The sequence below is a fragment of the Triplophysa rosa genome, linkage group LG22 (assembly GCF_024868665.1).
Source record: "Triplophysa rosa linkage group LG22, Trosa_1v2, whole genome shotgun sequence".
NCBI lineage: Eukaryota > Metazoa > Chordata > Actinopteri > Cypriniformes > Nemacheilidae > Triplophysa > Triplophysa rosa.
This window is the reverse complement of record NC_079911.1, coordinates 19,079,256-19,099,232: the sequence shown is the minus strand read 5'-3', so window position 1 is coordinate 19,099,232 and position 19,977 is coordinate 19,079,256. Positions and strand designations below refer to the sequence as shown.

General features: G+C 41.1%; 1 protein-coding gene and 1 long non-coding RNA gene across 7 annotated transcripts in view; both read right to left on the bottom strand.

Annotated features, from left to right (window-relative positions):
* Positions 1–5,165, bottom strand: part of LOC130545663 (uncharacterized) — a 39,026-nt gene extending 33,861 nt beyond the window's left edge. Inside the window, exons 1-2 of the long non-coding RNA XR_008961686.1 lie at positions 4,908–5,165; positions 4,174–4,235 (exon numbers count right to left, since the gene is read on the bottom strand). This is a non-coding gene — a long non-coding RNA (uncharacterized LOC130545663). The remainder of the gene's footprint in view (positions 1–4,173; positions 4,236–4,907) is intronic.
* Positions 5,166–6,971: 1,806 nt separating this feature from the next.
* pdlim5b (PDZ and LIM domain 5b) overlaps positions 6,972–19,977 on the bottom strand; it is a 48,154-nt gene continuing 35,148 nt past the window's right edge. For 3 of the 6 annotated variants that reach the window (XM_057321845.1, XM_057321849.1, XM_057321848.1), the window contains 9 exons: positions 19,684–19,740; positions 18,767–18,933; positions 18,434–18,464; positions 14,797–14,939; positions 11,715–11,913; positions 10,836–11,016; positions 8,300–8,420; positions 7,943–8,058; positions 6,972–7,856 (listed from right to left, as the gene is read on the bottom strand). In XM_057321845.1, coding sequence (XP_057177828.1) covers positions 7,767–7,856; positions 7,943–8,058; positions 8,300–8,420; positions 10,836–11,016; positions 11,715–11,913; positions 14,797–14,939; positions 18,434–18,464; positions 18,767–18,933; positions 19,684–19,740 — 1,105 coding nt within the window. In that variant the 3' untranslated portion in view covers positions 6,972–7,766. Of the gene's footprint in view, positions 7,857–7,942; positions 8,059–8,299; positions 8,421–10,835; positions 11,017–11,714; positions 11,914–14,796; positions 14,940–18,433; positions 18,465–18,766; positions 18,934–19,036; positions 19,052–19,683; positions 19,741–19,977 lie in introns of all 6 variants that reach the window. The other 3 variants (XM_057321850.1, XM_057321851.1, XM_057321847.1) reach the window with 2 other exon arrangements.

Here is a 19,977-nt window from a genome sequence, read left to right as displayed (position 1 = left end):
AACAATCCTTCCTGTCTGAATATGATTCTCATTACTGTGTTGTGGCCTCATGGCTCCTCCAGCCTGATGTTTGAACCTCACAGAGCAGACCCCAGCACCCATAATGCATCTGTGCACAGATGGTTTCCTAATGGAGCGCACACACACACACACACACACACACACACACACCCATACACACACCCATACACACACTCTTACTGGCAATCTTTAAAACGTTTGCTGAGAATATCTCCATCAAACACTTTATAAAGTGCTTATGATACACACACACACACACACACACTGTGAAACGTTAATGGAGGAGTTTACGTTGAGGCGGAATTGTTTCCCTCGGCACGGGTCGCCCTCGTGAGCTTTAAAAGACACGTAGACAGGGCCGTAAATCTCCTGCTGCCTGCGGTCACCGTGTCAAGAGTCAGAAACGTTCACCTGCAACGTGTGACACACCGAATAGATAATAATTCAAATCATCTGTGTGAACAGAACAACACAGAGACACATCCATGATGAGTGACACATGCAAAGCTCCCGAGATGGAAATCACCGATTCTAGTTTCACTAGAGGGTCAAGTTTGCAATTTCAAATTATCCTGTGAAGAGATTATTATAGCTGCATCTGCAAATTGGGACAGGAGATTTTTTTAAATCACACAATTTAATTTAAATCAGCATCAACCTGGCAACCACGCGCAGCATCATCCTGACAACCACACGCAGCATCATCATGACAACCACACGCAGCATCATCCTGACAACCACACGCAGCATCATCCTGACAACCACACGCACAATCATCTTGGAAACCATACAAAGCATCAACCTGGCAACCACAATACCAACTTGGCAATCAGACAGCATCCTCCTGACAACCACACAGAGCATCCTCCTGACAACCACACAGCATCACTTTAGCACACAACATGACAATCAAACCACATCAGTCTGACCGTCCCCCTGCCAACCACATTGCATCACCCTAACACCCAAATATTATCACTCATGCAAACCCACAACATTATCGGGGAGGAATTATTCACGTTGTTAGTCAGAAAAACAACATTAATAGACAAAGACACATTCTGTTACAATTTAAGATGAACAAATGCTGCACACCTGTAAATGACTTAACAACAGCTGTCTTTTACAAACGGTTTTACTTTCAAATCCAGCGACGCCATCAGTGGCAGAACCCCTTAAACAACACTACCACCTCTGTGCTCATTAATGCTTACCCACAATCCCCTGCTCTCATCGGCCCCACTCACTTCCTGTAATTATGAGAACGGAAGGCAGGGGTCAGAGGGCAGCTAATACTCTCAGGCCACAGACAGAAGCACAGCTGCAAGAAGCCACCAAACATCCTCCACCGACAAGATCTTCCTCATTCTCTCTCTATTCTCACATCGCTCCGAGCATCTGTCGCTCTCATGTTTAAATAATGCAAAGCCGTCCCGCACACCGCTCATTATTCACAATCTGACCTCTGACCTCCACAACTCTAGACTTCAAATTTACCTCGGCGAAAAATCTCACACGACTCCGTTCTGCAGGAACATCAGAAGCTTGTTAAATTCTCCCAGAAGCCCCTGAGGCATGTAGATTCAGAGCGGAGGGACGCGCGGTACAACAGATCCTTTTACTTTACGCGGACACAAAGGCGCAGTGTTCCACAGCGTTAACCCGAACCTCACACCTGATGGAAACCGTGTGTGTGGAGCAGTTCGTAAAACATCTACAACCACAGGAAAGATAAAGAATTTGATATAAAACGCTAAAGTAGGTTATATAAAAAAAATTCAAATGGATAAGCTTTTTTTCAAATTATAAAATATTTTTACTTATGTATATTTATATTCATATTAATATTAAATCATTTTAAATACATAATTTTAAAATCATTTTGCGAACATTTCTTCTTTCTGCATTTTATAGAGCCCACAGTTCTTTCGACAGCAGAAAGTCGATCACCAGTGTTAACGCAACACTATTTTTAAGTTAAACCCACACAAACGTGAGGCTGTGTGACCTCAGAACTTGCCGATGAAAGCACGACCACCGAAGCTCATCCGCGACAGAACGTCATTCTTGCCAGTTATTTCGCCGCCGTGAAATGCAAGCAGTAAAACAGCACCGGCCCACTGGGTTTAATTCAAACAACCCTACAGCCGCCAAACCCAGACCACACAGACACAAAATGAGCACTTTTCCACATGCACGCCGGCTTTTAAAGATCCCACCCAAAACACACATCGGCCCTGTAATGGCATTCTCTCATTACAGCCCAGTATAAATGACTCCTGTAGCCACTGCCACTCAATAACAGCCCCCGCTGACACGCTCCCAAAGAAGCGCTTATCGGACACCCGATACTCGCCAACACCGCGGTATATCACAACACGCACCCGGCGCGGGCCAGACCGACCTGCTAAGATTAAAGACAAATTCACTGTACGGCCAAAGAGACGTCTGAACTGATATTTCACACTTCCGTGGGTTGATAACACACGCTAACACAGATCTGATATCAGCTGGATGAAGATCAGAAGCTTTGGGCATAAACTTTCACATATTTGTTTTGTAATCGATTAGATGCACCATGCAGATTTAAAAAATAAAGGCCGGTTCATGTATAAAATGTTTGCGTAGATTTTATTCCTAAAGTGTTACTTCTTTGTTAATAATGATATGCGCATTAAATAAATCGCAATTCATATTCATATCATATTAACATTTATACATCAGGCCTCAAGAACTATAACGATATTGATGTTTATTTTAAGCTTGCACGCTGTGCTTTCGCATTTTAAATACACAAGCCCTTTAAATTTGAATGATTTTGATTGGCTATATCGTTCATCCGCCCTTTAAAAAATGTTGGGTTGTTTTCAATCCAGCGTTGGGTCAAAAATGGACAAACCCAACCGTTGGGTTCTGAATTAATCTATGTTTGGTTGTTTCAACACAAAATGCTGTCTTGTTTTAATCCATTGTTGGGTTTAAGTACCCGTGAGCCGGAAGTTGCAATCGTGTTTACTTCCGTATTCTGACGCATTTTCGAATGACACAGAATTTCCAATGGGAAAAAACAGTGTACGGCTTATGTTTTCCTGAGATTTGATTGGATGTATAAAAACAGCCGTCGCATTTTGAAATGGAACTGGGAGCAGATTGACAGTTGAAGGGGAGGAGTTAACAGATGCCCCGCCCAAGCCATCTAACTTGACGTCAATTAGGATAGACCTCACTACAGGGCGGAAATGCATTCAGATTTTAACTGAAGATTATGAGGGCGCACGAATTTTAAGAAGAGAATGGCCCACATTGGTAAGCTATCTACAATAAATGCTGCAATATTTTAAGAACAATTGTAATTTTTATTTTTAATTTCACTGGGACTTTAAATATAAACCATTTGCTGGGTTAATTTAACTCAACCGTTTGGTTTGTCCATTTTTGACCCAATGCGGGGTTGAAATAACCCAACATTTTTTAGTGTGAGGTGGGGCGTAAAATCGCTCTGAAATTTTTCTCAACAATGTTTCTCTGTATTATTATAGTTGTGTGTTTGGACTTACATTTATTTTACATTTATTCATTTGGCAGATGCTTTTATCCAAAGGACTTGCTATTTTCTTAAATGTTTAACAATTTATAAACTTTATAATTATCATCCTCGATGTGAACAGGCCTTTACTTCTCCAAGTAGTTATAATGCCAATTGACGCATCACCACAAAATCTATCAAAATGCAAATATGCATGTATATCTACAAAAAAACAAACATCATTATTAATACTACTCATGGCTCACAATGTTGACCCAAAACCAGCTATAGACCAACATCACAAACCTAAAGAGTTTCAATAATGAACCCATGAGCTTCATCTTATGTGAACAGATCATCAACAGAACACTCAGATGAGACGGAATAAAAACATACATAAAAATGGTATAAATAAACATAAAGATGACATATGCATGAAAAGTTGCTTATTTTTTTCCAATGTTAAAACACTGCATCCCAACTTGATGCACTATTCAGGAAACCAACAGGTATAAGCATCTGCCATAAAACCCCACAATAATCGGAATAATAATACTGGTGGAGATTGTCAATCCACACTACACTTCAGCACTAACATCTGTAGATTCTGTAGTTTATAGTCTTACCTTCAGTGTTGGTCTGTAAATGAAGCCTCTTATTGAAGTGTGATGCTCAGTCCTGTCAACATCTGCAGGAAGAGTCGAGCAGAAGATTTTGTAAGACTCTCATTAACACTATAAATCATATCTGTAAAACGAGTTGTGCAACATCTTTTATTGCATCATAAATAACAGGTACAACATCTCCTGGAATCATTCCTGGTGAAACTTTAATTCCATGTATTAACACGTCAACATAACTTTCCATAATGAGAGCTGTTTTTTCAGCGTGGCGATATATTTAATATGTGTGAGCTTACATCTGCATGTCTGGCTCGAGACTGACGCAAGAGTTACATGAACTTTATCAAATATATTCAGATTGTTTGTGCATGAATGCTGTCGGATCGTCTTGCATTTCCACACATCAGCATCACTGAGACTGAAGTCAATGTAGATGCGATTGCAAGAATGACAGGAAAATGAAACAGTTCAGTGTTGGTCACAATAGATCAGTGATGAATGTAATACTTCACTGTCAGATTGTTACTTTAGCGATGAATGTTATAACACAGAAAAGTAACACTGTGCTGACTGTTACATTGTAAACGTAGCGACGAAACTTTCAAAAAACCAACACGTAAACAACACCGAATCCCACAAAGCAATGAGAAAAACATTGAGTGCGCACTCCAAGTGAATCGCAGCGGGTTTGCGTTTGGTTGTTTATCGCTGAACGTCACAACATTTCAAACACTCACCTTCACTCGCGATCGACTAAAATCCGCCATCAGATGTTCGCGCGTTCCGCTGAGGAAAACACATCGGGCACTGAGTGAATCGTTGAAGTTTTGATCGGTGTTAAACTCACTTCTCTGTCCCGCTCAAGGAGGAACGCAGCTTTTCTTCAGACTCTCGAGCGAGAGTGCGAGCGTCTGCGCGCGCGCGCGGCTGTGTGCGGGCGCAAAGGCTCCGACCACTGACGCCTCTGAGAAATACACCTTCATCCTTCCATCCATCCATCCATCCATGCATACCTCCGTCAATCCATCAGAAGCTTCCACTTCACACTAATGCTCGGAGCACACTGTATATCTCATAATCAATAACCTCAAAACAAATATAGCCGTACATAACATAATACACACACTTCCCCTTCAGATATCAGAAAACATTACAAATGCATCCTGGTCGGCATAACTATACTCACATTCAAACAACACTTGTTCTGCCCACGTGAATAAATACTGTAGTATAGGGTACGTTTGAATATTTACTATAGTAAACCGTGGTAAATTGCTGTATACTGCAATATATTAAGTAATCACTATATTCTGTTAATGTATAGCCTACTACAGTATTCTGTACGATTAACTATAGTCAATTGAACTGTTTACACTGTAGTGCACTTAAATATTTATTATGGTAAGGTTCAAGAACAGCCTGTCGAAAAATTTTGTTTGCTAAGGTAAATCACTAAGAATATTACGTTTTTTATCTTGTGGATGAACACAAAAGTCACTGTGAATTTTATCTGGCAGCAATTTAACCATGGTTTTATTACAGTAAAATTGTTTTTTGGCAGATTGTCATTTGTATTACCATGATTTAACCACAAATACCATGTGTGGTGAGACTATGGTGAATTTGTGAATACCATGGTTTTACTAGGAACGTCAAGAATGTATGGTCACTATGGTTACGTCATGAACCTTCTTCGTGCTTCTTATTTTGGTATGAAATTATTATACCAAATAACGTACCACTAACAGAACCCATCACATCACCAGTACACTGCAAATAAATAATTTCTTAGCATGTTGGCTTGTTTTCCAGTACAAACATCAAAGCATTCTATAATCAAGACTTGAGAAGCAAAATGAAGTGTTGTTTTCTGAAACAAAATAGTGAATTTATGCAAAAACGCAAAAGAACACATTAATATTAGTTTCAACCATTTCACACAAAAGGTTCAAATCTTGTTTTACATTCCCTAAAGAAAAATTGGAATAAATTTAATAAAAAAAAGTATCATGTCATTTTGCTTCTCAAGTAAATGCCCCTTAAGAATGTTTAGAAGTACTGGAAACGAAATAAAAAATGCTGAGTAAAAAAATCATTTTAGCAGTGTGGAGAGCCCATCATAGTTATCAAAACAAACCATTATAACCATTAAATCCATCAACATTTCGGATGTGGTTTCTATTGTTTGTTTGTTTGTTAACAGGGATCAATGACTTGCAGGTCCACGGCACTGTTAGAATGAAAGTAAAATTCACAACTGACTGCTGATCCTCAAACATGCTTTTCATTAACAGTGGAAAATGTGTGAAATGAAACTCCATGTTTGATTCTCATAATCCCATTATGCACTCAACATTAAAACAGCATTTCATCTGAGAATCTGAGGACAAACCAAAAGTATAAATTCAGATAGAAATGTTACTTAATTAACATTAAAAATTACTTATTTGATGTTCTGCTGAATTTATGACACTTGATCATTTCAGTAATCCAACTATAGGTCATACACTTTTTTAAAGCTTGATTATCTTACAAACCTGCAGCACAATTTACTGGTTGCAAACTCAATGCTTACCGGAATGGGGATCAGCGTTTATTAATATCCAGTGAAATAATTTGATCTGATATGAAACAGGAGTGCAGGATGTGTGTGTTTGTGGTGGTGTCATGGGCAGCTGATACAGACATTGCGGGATCGCTCTGAGGTGACGACGCATTACCTATATGACACGCATGATTATGTTATTTACATGAATGATTTGCTGCGAATGTTTAGTGCTTGAGGTTCTGAGTCAAACAAGTCTGACACAAACACAGATTTTTATTATTTTATACATTACAGTTGACAACTACGACAAAGTTTTAACAAGACCATTAACCCCTTAAATCTAGTGCTAAAACATGTAGATAACACTGCTGTCTGAATGACTAACATGTGTAAATATCTGTCTATTAATAATCATCTCAATCTGAGCACATTAAGGCACTTATAATCCGCACAAACACTGATTGAAACCCCATAAAGATCCGCAGACCTTATATAAAGCCGCACAAAAAAACATTAAATATCACTGTCGCCCTTGAAAAGCCCCAGAAATCGACCGTCAATATCTATACCTGCAGAAATACAGCTGACACCACAAATACAGTCTGCATGTGCGAAGAAAAATATATTACGAAGTCAAAGTCTCTTTTAAATAGCTGTGGAGAATAGAAATACAACTTCTGCGATGCTCAACAAATAGACCGATATATTTCTTGCAAGTCGACATTATTTTCTATCACGTAAATGGCATCCGTGTGTTTTCGATGAAACACTGACATCACATTGTATTCATTCAATATAAAGACATTGTAAAGTGACATACACAATGCAACTCAATTGTTACGCGGCAATGTTGAACCTCATTTAGCAGGTGTATGAAATACTGACAGCATCTGTTAAAATGTGATGGCTATTATAGTCGCCAAAACATTTTTATCAGAATTCCAACGTTTGGCATTCAGATAGAAACAAAACATCATAGCAAAAACATTCACCTAGCAAGAATTAATCTCACGAATGACATAACTTGTTTTCATTGTTTTCAGTGGGTTCAGAATTGGACGGTGTGAGCGTGCTTCTTGCATAAAGGCTTGTCTTTCTTTGAGAAGAAGGCTTGACCCTCTAGACTCGTGGTGCAGACCTACACAAACAGAGAGAGAGAGCAGCATTACGTAAAATACAGCGTAGAATTTACTGTAATGTGAGGAATTGTGAACATCAACTTACCGAACACACAAAACAGGTGTCGTGCCAGGTATAGCCCAAAGCCTCCAAGAACTTATCACCGGCCTCGATCGGAAAATCGCAGCCGTGACAGCTGGTACCAAAGAGGGTGTAGAAATCTAAACAAATGAGAATGAAACTCAATCGGAGTGACTGAAGACGTTTTTTTTGACCACCCTGAAGCATCGACTGTAAAGATTTTATGGTTCCAATAAAGATCAGTGGTGGTTGACTGGTTTATGATGAACAGTTACGGCATTAATAAGCAGTGACGTCCGTGTTCTCGGGACAGAGATGAGCTCAAGGCCCCGGGGTGGCGGGTGGGTTTATGGGTAATTACGGGACTCTGCCCCCTCTCACCTCTCTCACAGTACGGCTGTCCATCCTCCAGGTGGAAGGTGTCGTTGCGGATTGGCTGCTGGCAGGTGGTACACAGGAAGCAGTAAACGTGCCAGGTTTGCTTCAGGGCGTTGATAACTTCCTGTCAGCAGATGAAAACATCAGATTAGCAGCGAGCGCAGCCCGGTGCTGCTTTGTGAGCATTCATCTGCTCGCGGTCACTGCCTGTTACAGATGTTTTTATTTTCAATTATCTATTCCACATATTTCATACAGTACTGAATAATTCATCTTTTCTGTTCCAGATACAAATTATAGGCCGAAATGTAAATACAGTACATGCAATTTCCATGTATATATCTGTCGGTAATTATCCATAGGTAAACATTTTTGTTACATTTTTATTAATATTTACTTTTCATTCTCTACTAATTGCTCTTTGTTCAATTCAACAGATCTACATCATTTATTATATTTTATAAATTGTATTACTTATTCTATATTAAATAGATGGCTCGACGGGTAGATAGATGACAGACAGATGGCTAGATGGGTCGATAGATGTATTGATGGCTAGATAAATGGGTTGATGGGTAGATAGATGTATTGATGGGTAGATAGATGGCTAGATGGGTAGACAGATGGGAAGACAGATGGCTAGATGGGTAGAAGGGTAGATTGATGGATGGATGCTAGATAGATGGATTAATGGGTAGACAGATGGGTTGATGGGTAGATAGATGGCTGGACAGATGGCTAGATTGATGGCTAGATAGATGGCTAAACGGGTAGATGGATGTCTAGATGGGTAGATAGATGGGTTGATGGGTAGATAGGTGGCTAGATGGGTAGATAGATGGGTTGATGGGTAGATAGATGGCTAGATGGGTAGATAGACGGGTTGATGGGTAGATAGATGGGTTGATATATGGCTAGATGGGTAGATAGATGGCTGGATTGATGGCTAGATAGATGACTAAAGGGGTAGATGGATGTCTAGATGGGTAGATAGATGGGTTGATGGGTAGATAGGTGGCTAGATGGGTAGATAGATGGGTTGATGGGTAGATAGATGGGTTGATATATGGCTAGATGGGTAGATAGATGGCTGGACAGATGGCTAGATAGATGACTAAAGGGGTAGATGGATGTCTAGATGGGTAGATAGATGGGTTGATGGGTAGATAGGTGGCTAGATGGGTAGATAGATGGGTTGATGGGTAGATAGATGGGTTGATGGGTAGATAGACGGGTTGATGGGTAGATAGATGGGTTGATGGGTAGATAGATGGGTTGATGGGTAGATAGATGGCTGGACAGATGGCTAAACGGGTAGATAGATGGCTAGATAGATGGGTTGATGGGTAGATAGATGGGTTGATGGGTTAGAGAGTCGGACTCGTGACCAGAAGGTTGCCGGTTCGATTCCAAGGGCCGGCGGGTAACGACTGAGGTGCCCTTGAGCAAGGCACCTTACCCCTACTTGCTCCCCGGGCGCTGCAGTGATAGCTGCCCACTGCTCCGGGTGTGTGTTCACGACTTGCTGTGCGTGTGTTCACTGGATGGGTAGATAGATGGCTAGATGGGTTGATAGATGGGTTGATGGGTAGATAGATGGGTTGATATATGGCTAGATGGGTAGATAGATGGCTGGACAAATGGCTAGACTGATGGCTAGATAGATGGCTAAAGGGGTAGATAGATGGGTTGATGGGTAGATAGATGGGTTGATATATGGCTAGATGGGTAGATAGATGGGTTGATGGGTAGATAGATGGGTTGATATATCGCTAGATAGGTAGATAGATGGCTGGACAGATGGCTGGACAGATGGCTAGATAGATGGCTAAAGGGGTAGATAGATGCTAGATAGATGGGTTGATGGGTAGATAGATGGGTAAATAGATGGCTAGATAGATGGGTAAATAGATGGCTAGATAGATGGGTTGATGGGTAGATAGATGGGTTGATGGGTAGATAGATGGGTTGATGGGTAGATAGATGGGTAGATAGACGGGTTGATAGACGGGTTGATGGCTAGATAGATGGCTAGATTGATGGGTAGATGGGAAGATAGATGTCTAGATGGGTAGAAAGATGGGTAGAGGGGTAGAAAGATGGATGGATGTAGACGGATGGATGACAGAAAAGATTTAAAAGATTTTGAGTTCAACACTTGTAAAGAAAAGTGTGTAAAATATCCTGCAATTTTATGTTTCAAACAGAGATGGCCATAGAGAGCCAAACATTCTGTTTAATCTCTCCACAGACATGCCAAAGTTCCTCTAGATTGAAACGCGTAAACTTCAAGCCGAGCGTCTCTTACCTCCGCTGTCACCTCCAGCTCTCTGACCGTGGTTTTGTGCTAAGTGTCACACATCTGAGTGTCTAAAGCCAGACGTTATGATCCTGATTAAAACACTTTCCCACAGTCCAATGAGAATCACTAGAATAGATCCTCCACTGGATTCCGGTTGAGCTGGGATTCATTTACTAAACCTACACGCTAAATAATAGTTACAGAGTTGTTTGCAGAACTCTGTGATGTGTCACTCACCCCTAGAACTTTCTGATGACAGCGACAGCATGTGGGGGCAAACAAATCTGCGTAACAGTGCTCGCAGCAGACGGACCCCCGTTCCTCCACGAAGCCCACATCTGCCAGCGAGCAGTGACAGTGGGTGCAGGTGAACTCATCCTTGTGCCATGATTTGCCCAGGGCTACCAGGAACGGACCCCTGTAACAAAAAAAAAGAGCAGACATGTCTAAACATTTCTGTACAATGACATCCAGGATTCAAAAGAACAAAACTGCCATCAAACATCCATGAGGCCTGTGCTTTATAGCTTAGATGAACTGGCTAAACTATTCCTTTAAGTCAAACTCATGGCACCTCAAAGCTGGAGTTGAAATCCAGCGGTCTCAGTTTCACGTGATATCAGAGCCGGTCTCTGTCCTGACACCGTGAAAACAGACGTTTTGCGAGAGTCGATCTGTGATGAGCTATCTGTTCAGGTAACGTGAGGATAGCCGCGGGGATGTGGCTTACAAATCGGATGATTAGCTGGAAGGGAAAACAACAGACACTGCGGATATCAAATGAGGAAAACGGAGACTTTAAGCTTGGATGTCACGGGCACTTTGGCCAGGAGTCTAAGAGTCTGTGCCCGGGCCGCTGCGGTGTAAGGTATACGGCTGCTCGCGCTCTCTGGGGAATGAAGCGGTCGGGTCTGAGCTACTGAATGACGATAAGGCGGCAGAGAGAGCATGAACTCTGAGAGAACGCTGCTCTGCCCCCGCTTTCTCTGCAAATTAAACTTCACACGACAGGAGATCTGGCAACATGTCACCATCACACCGACTATCAGACACTTCAAACTGTGAACGATAGTAACATTTCAGTCGCAAATATTGTGAATTTTTTACCCATCTCACCTGATGATGGTGTTGCAGTGGCCACACATGGGCGTGCGTGTGTCCGGCGGCATGTGTTCGGCTCTTTGAACCAGCGAATTCTCTTGGTCTTTGGGCTGAGCTTGAGGCGCAGGTGGGTTCGGACCCTTTGGAAGGCTGTTGCCCACCCGTCCGTACGAGGGGCCTGTCTGCGGCGCAGGTGCACCTGCTTTGGGAAATCCTAATCAAAGAGAAAGAGATTTGAATCTGGATGACCAGTCGGTGAACTGTACCTACAACAGCGTCTGTGTTACACGAGACAAAAGCGTGACAGCGCAGAAGAGCCGTAATGAGATCGGACGACTTTGTGCGCGGCTATGTAGCATGACCGAAGGTGATGGAAAGTTCTAGTTAAGACATAGGAACTGCAGAAGGGCTCGTCTCGCGGAGCTCGGAGGTCGGGACATCCACACCGCAGCGCCACAAAACAAAGGATCGATTTACTCGGTGCAGAAAAAACACGACATTCCCAGAGCTACAGGAGACACCTGGCAAAATAATCCACCCGTCTCCTGGAGCTCTGGACAAGCCTTCCCTTCTCCGCTCGCCTCCAGAGGGACAGCGGGGGCAGAGGTCACCACACTGCGGTGGGCGGCACAGAGCGCCTCATTCAGATGACCGAATCAAAGTCGAGAAGGTCAGAGACCAACTGCCCTGTTCATTTCCATGTAAGAGAAGGAGAAAATGGGCAGAGTCAGCAGATGTGTGTGAGAAAGATCGACGGCTGATAAGAGTCAGACCGGCACATTCACTTGTTTGGGCGCTAAAGTCACACACTAATGCATCAAAAACAGACTTTATCTACATCTGGAGGATGTGTGTGTGTCGCTCTCTGACAGCTCAGCTGTAATACAGATCAGTGTGTGTGTGTGACGGGGTGATTTCCTGCTTTCACAGCCGGCTGGTGTCAAAACTACTGCACACTAGATGAGAAAGTGACTATAATACGGGTCTATTTGCTCTGGAATGATTGTTTCTGTATCAGGAATGCATCACGATGATGAAAGCGGTCATTTTACAAGGCCAAGGGCGCAAACGTTCGGCCTTGAAGAGTGAAATAACAAGCTTCTATCTCTCAGCTGAGCCATCTGTCAATGAAAAAACAGTGTGTGATCAAGATATCTGAAAAAAAAACCAAAACAGATATATTTTCAAGCTCTTCTGTACCGCACGGCCACACTGCATGAAGGCCACAGTGTCCAACTCGCATTACACTCTAAAATCAAATAAAGCAGAATAAGAAACCAACATTTTATTCTGTCCAAGGAGCACAAAACCTAATTTTTTCGACATTGTGATAGAACTTTCACAAAACTTTCAAAAAGAATCACATGTTCACCCCAAATGTTCATTACTGTGATTTGCAAATAATAATAATTATTAATAAATAATAATACATTTATGTTATTATTAATTAAAATCATATCAATATAAATTATTATTAATAATAACAATATAAACTGTAATTATTATTATTAATAATAACAAAAACAATAATAGGTAATAATTACAATACTTATTATTTTTTAATAATAATAATACTGACAACTAATATTAATCATCATCATAGTGTTACATTTTTTTATATAATATATATATATAACAATATATTTCATGCCATATTAGCATCATGGCAAAAAAACTAGTTGTTAATAAAAACAACAAAAACTACATAATATAATATAAAATATTACATGCGAATTATACAAGCCACATTCTTACATTCTTGTAAGATAAACATGTCTATGAATAAAACCATTGTAAAAAAACCATTCTTGAATTACTAAAAAAATTAAGAAAGGAGGCATTTTGTTCACAGAATTTGGGGTGAAAATGTGCTTAACTGCTGTGAAAACAAAGTGTTCTAACCACCCGTCTCATATTTTCTTCTGATTCTGGGGTAAAACGTTACCATGAAGATTCGCCACACAATAAGTGGCATTAAAAGCCAATAAGAGCGAGTTATTTTGGGAGTGCTGAAGTATTTCAATGTCTTAAGGGGAGGTTGTAATTTAAGCAGATATCAGGAAACGAGAAATGAAGCCCATATGTGGCATCTCACAGCCGGATGTCCCGTTCCTTCAGCGTGTCTTTGCATAAAAAGAACGCTTTTAATCTCACAGCTGCCGAGCGGCTTGTCCTCGCAGGCTTTCTGGAACCGACCCATCTGCTGAGCTTTAATCGAAGAGATGTCTCCCTCAACCCTGACCGGCGACCGTTAGCTTCCCGTGCTCCACATCTCGGGTGGACAAGCAAACAGCAGGTCATTTGGTGCGTGTGGCTCAGCACCAGAAGTCTGTCGGACCCCTGAGACATTCACAGAGAGTGTACCTGGGCCCCCATCACCCCTGCCAGAACGCCTGTCAACAACCTGCTCTTAAAAACCCCAGAGAGGAGAGTTTTGGGTAAACACCAGGTCTCCCTCGCCGCATTCCTAAAGTACAGTAGCTCTGAAGGATGAGCGCACATACGGGCCGACACAGTGAAGTACTCAGTATATGACAGAGTAAATATTTACCCCTCGACTCGGCACACGAGAGCCAAACCAACAACACCTCTGCTCAGTCAAACCTCACACACGGGAAATATGTCAGCGGGATTTTATAAGGGAACCTGTTATAGGTGTGTATGAGCTTATTTAATGAAACACAGCTCTGTTTGACAGAACCAATGAACTCAAAGAACAAACTAACAGTGCGGCAGTGATGAAAGTAAGACGTACAAGTCTGCCATCTACAGGACAAGTGAGGTATTGACTGAATTTAGGCTGCCTGTATATCCAGTCCCAGTCAAATATTCAGATACGCTTGACTGAATTTATGTCTCTCATAGGTTAATATATTTAATAAGGCTATTTTCAAGAAGCTCAAATACAACTTTTAATGTATTGAAGATATTTTTGATAAGCGCAAACATCCAATTGTGTTAGTTCCCGTACTGTTAGTCTAAATAAAATGTAAATACAAATACGAGGTGTTACTCTTATATTCAAAACCTATTAAATATATATTCATAAAAAGAACATGCATATTTTTTCTGGCACCAAATGAGGAAATATACTGACCTGCAGTGTTTGCAGACTGCCAGCTTTTGGTCGTAGGTGGTGGGACCCCGTTGCCCCGTCGAGGCGCTCCAGCGGGTGTTTTGCTCATGGTTTTCACTGAAGATGTCACATGAGCGCTGGGCTGAACGTCTGCGGCTTCCTCCCTTTTGACAGATCAACAAAAAGAGAGATGAGCTAGAACGAAGCAGATTTCACATCAGCTCCTGTCGGGACGTCCTCATGAAAGCGGATATTTGCATACAGCCCTTTTGTTATGGCAGAAACACACACACACAAACAGGTTTAAGCAGCTTTTAGATGTCACACCAACCCATTCTAAGTGTTTTTTGTGTAACTTTACACTCAATGAATCTTCATGCTTCATTCCTGCAACCTTCAGTAGATGAAAGCGGGTGGATATTCCCTCACCAACACATCTCAAACATGCCGTCTGCATTTTTAAAATGTTTAGTTGGAGAGATTTGCACAACGATGTTCATTAACATTTTTAGTGTTAACTTCGTCTCATCACAGACGCACAAAGCAAAGACCCACTATTTTATTTTCCCTTTTATTCTGTAGTGTAAAGCTTCTTTGCAACAATGCGGATTTGGAAATCACTACAGAATGAAACTTGAATAAAATTTAACTGAATAAATAATGTAAACGTATGCCGTCGTGTGGCATTTAAACCATAATAACATTTAATGAAGACAGTATGATAAAGATGAATCATTTAAGCACATTTGTGTAAAACAACAGTGTTGTGAACATCTGCGAGTCAAAAACAGAACTTCAAAAAAAAAATGAGCTACAATTAAACTCAAATTCTGACCCAGATTTTGAGATAATGAGTTTGATTTCCACCATTAATTTGACTATGATTCCAATCTTTGATATTGCTTTACTCAGTCATTATTAAAGATAGAATGTGCTTTACATTATGTATGATAATGTAATGTAGAAAACAGTAAATCACACACATAAAAAGACTTTAGCTGGGTTTTCACAGACTGGGTCACATATTTAACATTAACCTTATTTTCAAATCATTCATCTCGCCTGTTGAGAGGATTCATTTGAATGTCATTTTATTCCTAACTGTTTGATTTTCATGCAAATGCTCAGTCATACTCAGAAGCCGTTTCAACACACAAGTGGATCATTGATTTACCACTAAACAGAACTGAACAGGAAACAACATGAAAGCCAGTGAACCGTAAACATGCACACATGCCCTCGGCACTGATCCGGACACATGCACCAATGTGTTCCGACTCTGACCCTCTTCACAGGACACACATGAGCAGAGCCATCCAATAAAACAGGCCGCCAGCACGGCACTTCCAGATGGTGTGTTAATGAACTAAACACATGCCGACAAAAATGGCTGACGCTGTATCGGCACCTGGACAAATCAGGAACCCCAACAACTGTCAAGCATTACACAACACCTTTATAACCAAAAGACAGAAATAAAAAAATGTTTTCTAAAAAATGAAAGCCATTTTTCAGAACGATGATTTTTCATGCTAATCAGGCAAAAAAGAAATTTTAATGGTTACATACGGAATTGTACTGGTTTTAATGGAAACTATAATGGTCTCTGTGTTTCTATACTGGTAATGTCAGACGTAAAAAGTCAATATACGGACTTTGAAATTCACACCTCTCCTTAACAAACTGCACAATTTGAAGTAGGCCTATCAATCGCGTTCACATGATGAAGTTTAATGTGCCTGACAAACACAGGTCGATGCAGTATAACGTTGTGTCGCCACCTAGTGGTCTCCATCAGTACTGGATCAGTGCGTCATGGCCTGTGGCTGAAGGTGCATTAAAGAGAATTGAAGTATTAATATATAATGACATCTCAGATTTCTCTACAGGTTACATATCACTTTGCTGGAAATGGGTTACATTTCTCCTCACTGTGTAATTTTGTTCTGTGGGTTTTTTGGCCCCTGGAGACGATTAAATTTTGATGGTGGTAGAGGCTGAGCGGCCAAACGTGAAATCACATCTATTATTGATGTTTAACAATAAATAAAGATTAGAAATGTTCAGTCATTTTCTTCCATAAGGAGCGTGTGAGGGGTCTATAAAGGGTTCGTGTCAGTGAAATGTGCACATTATGAGCTTACGGGGATGGATCTGATGGCCTGGGCTCGCTGATAAAACATCACATTATTTTTGGGTTATTGAACAGAAACCTTAACCTATAATAAACCACGAAAAGGTTTGTCTTATCTGATCCTGATTTTTTATTTCTTTTATTTTGTCTACAATCAACATTCATTTAATTAAGAAGTAAAACAAATCTAATGTGCAGCAGAAGTGTTATGCGTTACTTAAAACTGTCAAACAACTTTCAGTGATTTTTCCTCCAGACAGCAGCATCAGTTAAAACTCACATTAATCGACATTTAAACTAAAGGTCAGAGGTCAGAAAAGAAGACGAAGGAAGAGATGACGGAGAAGATACAGAGACAAAGAGCTTTATTTGAGCTTTCAGACAGAAACAGATTTTGTATGACAGTCTCAGAAAAGAAAACTGAAAGAAAAAGAATAGATTACAGATTTAAGCTCGAAGCAAACACAGACACGAGTCATGCGAAAAGAGAAAGAAAACAGGAATATTTTATCCAATAACTATGACGACTATCTACTAAAAAGAGGCTCGTCTCTCTAAACACACATCTTTCATCCATGCAAGCAACGCTCTCATACACGACACAGCTTCCTGTATTCAGTCACATGATTGTGTTATCGTGTGATTGACAGGAGCGGGGAGGTGAGGGAAGAATATTTCAGAAGACTTTCTCAGGGACGTCATACAGACTCTATTTGGACATTGAGCACACGGGCCGAGACCCCATGATGCCAGTCTCTCAGCTTGTTGTACTGCGGCCGGACCACCTCGGGGTCCACTTTGGTCGCCCTGACGATCCGACAATTGAGAGAAAGAATAAACGTGTCAATATTGCTCCGTAAGACACAAAACAATGCATTATAATAAATCCTTTTTAAGACTAAGATCAAATCAAAACTAAATGTGGAAAGGAATTCATATGAGCATGAATAACATGATTAGTGTGTTGGATTTTTAAACGTTTCTTCAATTTGGAGGATTGCATGGCATGTCTTCACATTTAGTCATTGCAAATGACCCATTATTAATTTAATGAGGCTCATCTTTTTATTTTGTCTGTCTCACTTCTGCAAAGTGACTGATCAATTCAAGTCGAAATACCACAGCCTGAATTTCTAACAAAAGATATTCTTCTTCTTCTTCTTTGAAAACCCTGTTCGTTTTGCTATGCTAACTATGTATGATTATGTGGTTAGCTGCATTTTATTAGTGGCGTCTGACATTGTTGTTCCCTGCTACCCTTTCACGAGACGCACTAGTTCTGTTTCAAACACTAAACCGATCTGAGGCACATGTTTTCCACGATTTTCCAATAATGAGCACAGAAAACAGCCCCGATTACCCACAATCCTATTTAATTACCAACAATTCCCTTCAATGGAAGAACGGTCCGAGGCAAAGGCCTGATCCTTTCGGTTCTTTAAATGTGGTCTTTGGCCTCATCAGAGGCCTATTCACTGCGGACTAAAAACAGCACCAGATGGATTTGCATCCACGTGAACTCACTTCTTTCCGGGCCGGTTCTCCTGGGCTTGATCTAGAGGACAGAAACAAGAGAGACTTTAAGCTTCAACTTCAAAACACGATTTCATTCCACTAAACGAGCGTTTCATGAGACCACAGGGCCAAATCAGGCTTTCTAATAAAATTAGCAGTAGTTCGACTAAACATGTGATGCACAAAACTAGGGGGTGATTATATAAAAATGCATCATTTATGACGACAGCAAAACTCCTTAATTCCTCATCTTGAAAAGCTTCGTTTCCTGACATGCCTTCTTTAAAAGATCAAAATGAAAAATGTAATATTGAATAAATCAAAGACACGAGCAGTTCTTACCGTTCTCTGTGCCTGTGATCTGTGCCAGGATGCGGAAGGACCGAGACTGTGACGTCCCCGTGCGCGGGTGCCAATCCTCCGTGTCCTCGATCAGACGCTTCTTACTGGCATCGCTGAGCGGAGACACGTGGTTCACCTCCATCTCTATGACGGGTTTCCGTGCGGTCCTGAGACAAACACAGAGGTACAGAAAGTACATCAGACCGATGCTTCCAGACAGATTATCCTCATGTCAATCACACACAAATCACGTCACGGGAGATATTTTACCTGGGTGGAGTCTTTCTGTGGTTAATATCACAAAGAGAAGAAAGATAGAAATCACACACTATATATATATATATATATACACTCACCTAAAGGATTATTAGGAACACCTGTTCAATTTCTCATTAATGCAATTATCTAATCAACCAATCACATGGCAGTTGCTTCAATGCATTTAGGGGTGTGGTCCTGGTCAAGACAATCTCCTGAACTCCAAACTGAATGTCAGAATGGGAAAGAAAGGTGATTTAAGCAATTTTGAGCGTGGCATGGTTGTTGGTGCCAGACGGGCCGGTCTGAGTATTTCACAATCTGCTCAGTTACTGGGATTTTCACGCACAACCATTTCTAGGGTTTACAAAGAATGGTGTGAAAAGGGAAAAACATCCAGTATGCGGCAGTCCTGTGGGCGAAAATGCCTTGTTGATGCTAGAGGTCAGAGGAGAATGGGCCGACTGATTCAAGCTGATAGAAGAGCAACTTTGACTGAAATAACCACTCGTTACAACCGAGGTATGCAGCAAAGCATTTGTGAAGCCACAACACGCACAACCTTGAGGCAGATGGGCTACAACAGCAGAAGACCCCACCGGGTACCACTCATCTCCACTACAAATAGGAAAAAGAGGCTACAATTTGCACGAGCTCACCAAAATTGGACAGTTGAAGACTGGAAAAATGTTGCCTGGTCTGATGAGTCTCGATTTCTGTTGAGACATTCAAATGGTAGAGTCAGAATTTGGCGTAAACAGAATGAGAACATGGATCCATCATGCCTTGTTACCACTGTGCAGGCTGGTGGTGGTGGTGTAATGGTGTGGGGGATGTTTTCTTGGCACACTTTAGGCCCCTTAGTGCCAATTGGGCATCGTTTAAATGCCACGGCCTACCTGAGCATTGTTTCTGACCATGTCCATCCCTTTATGACCACCATGTACCCATCC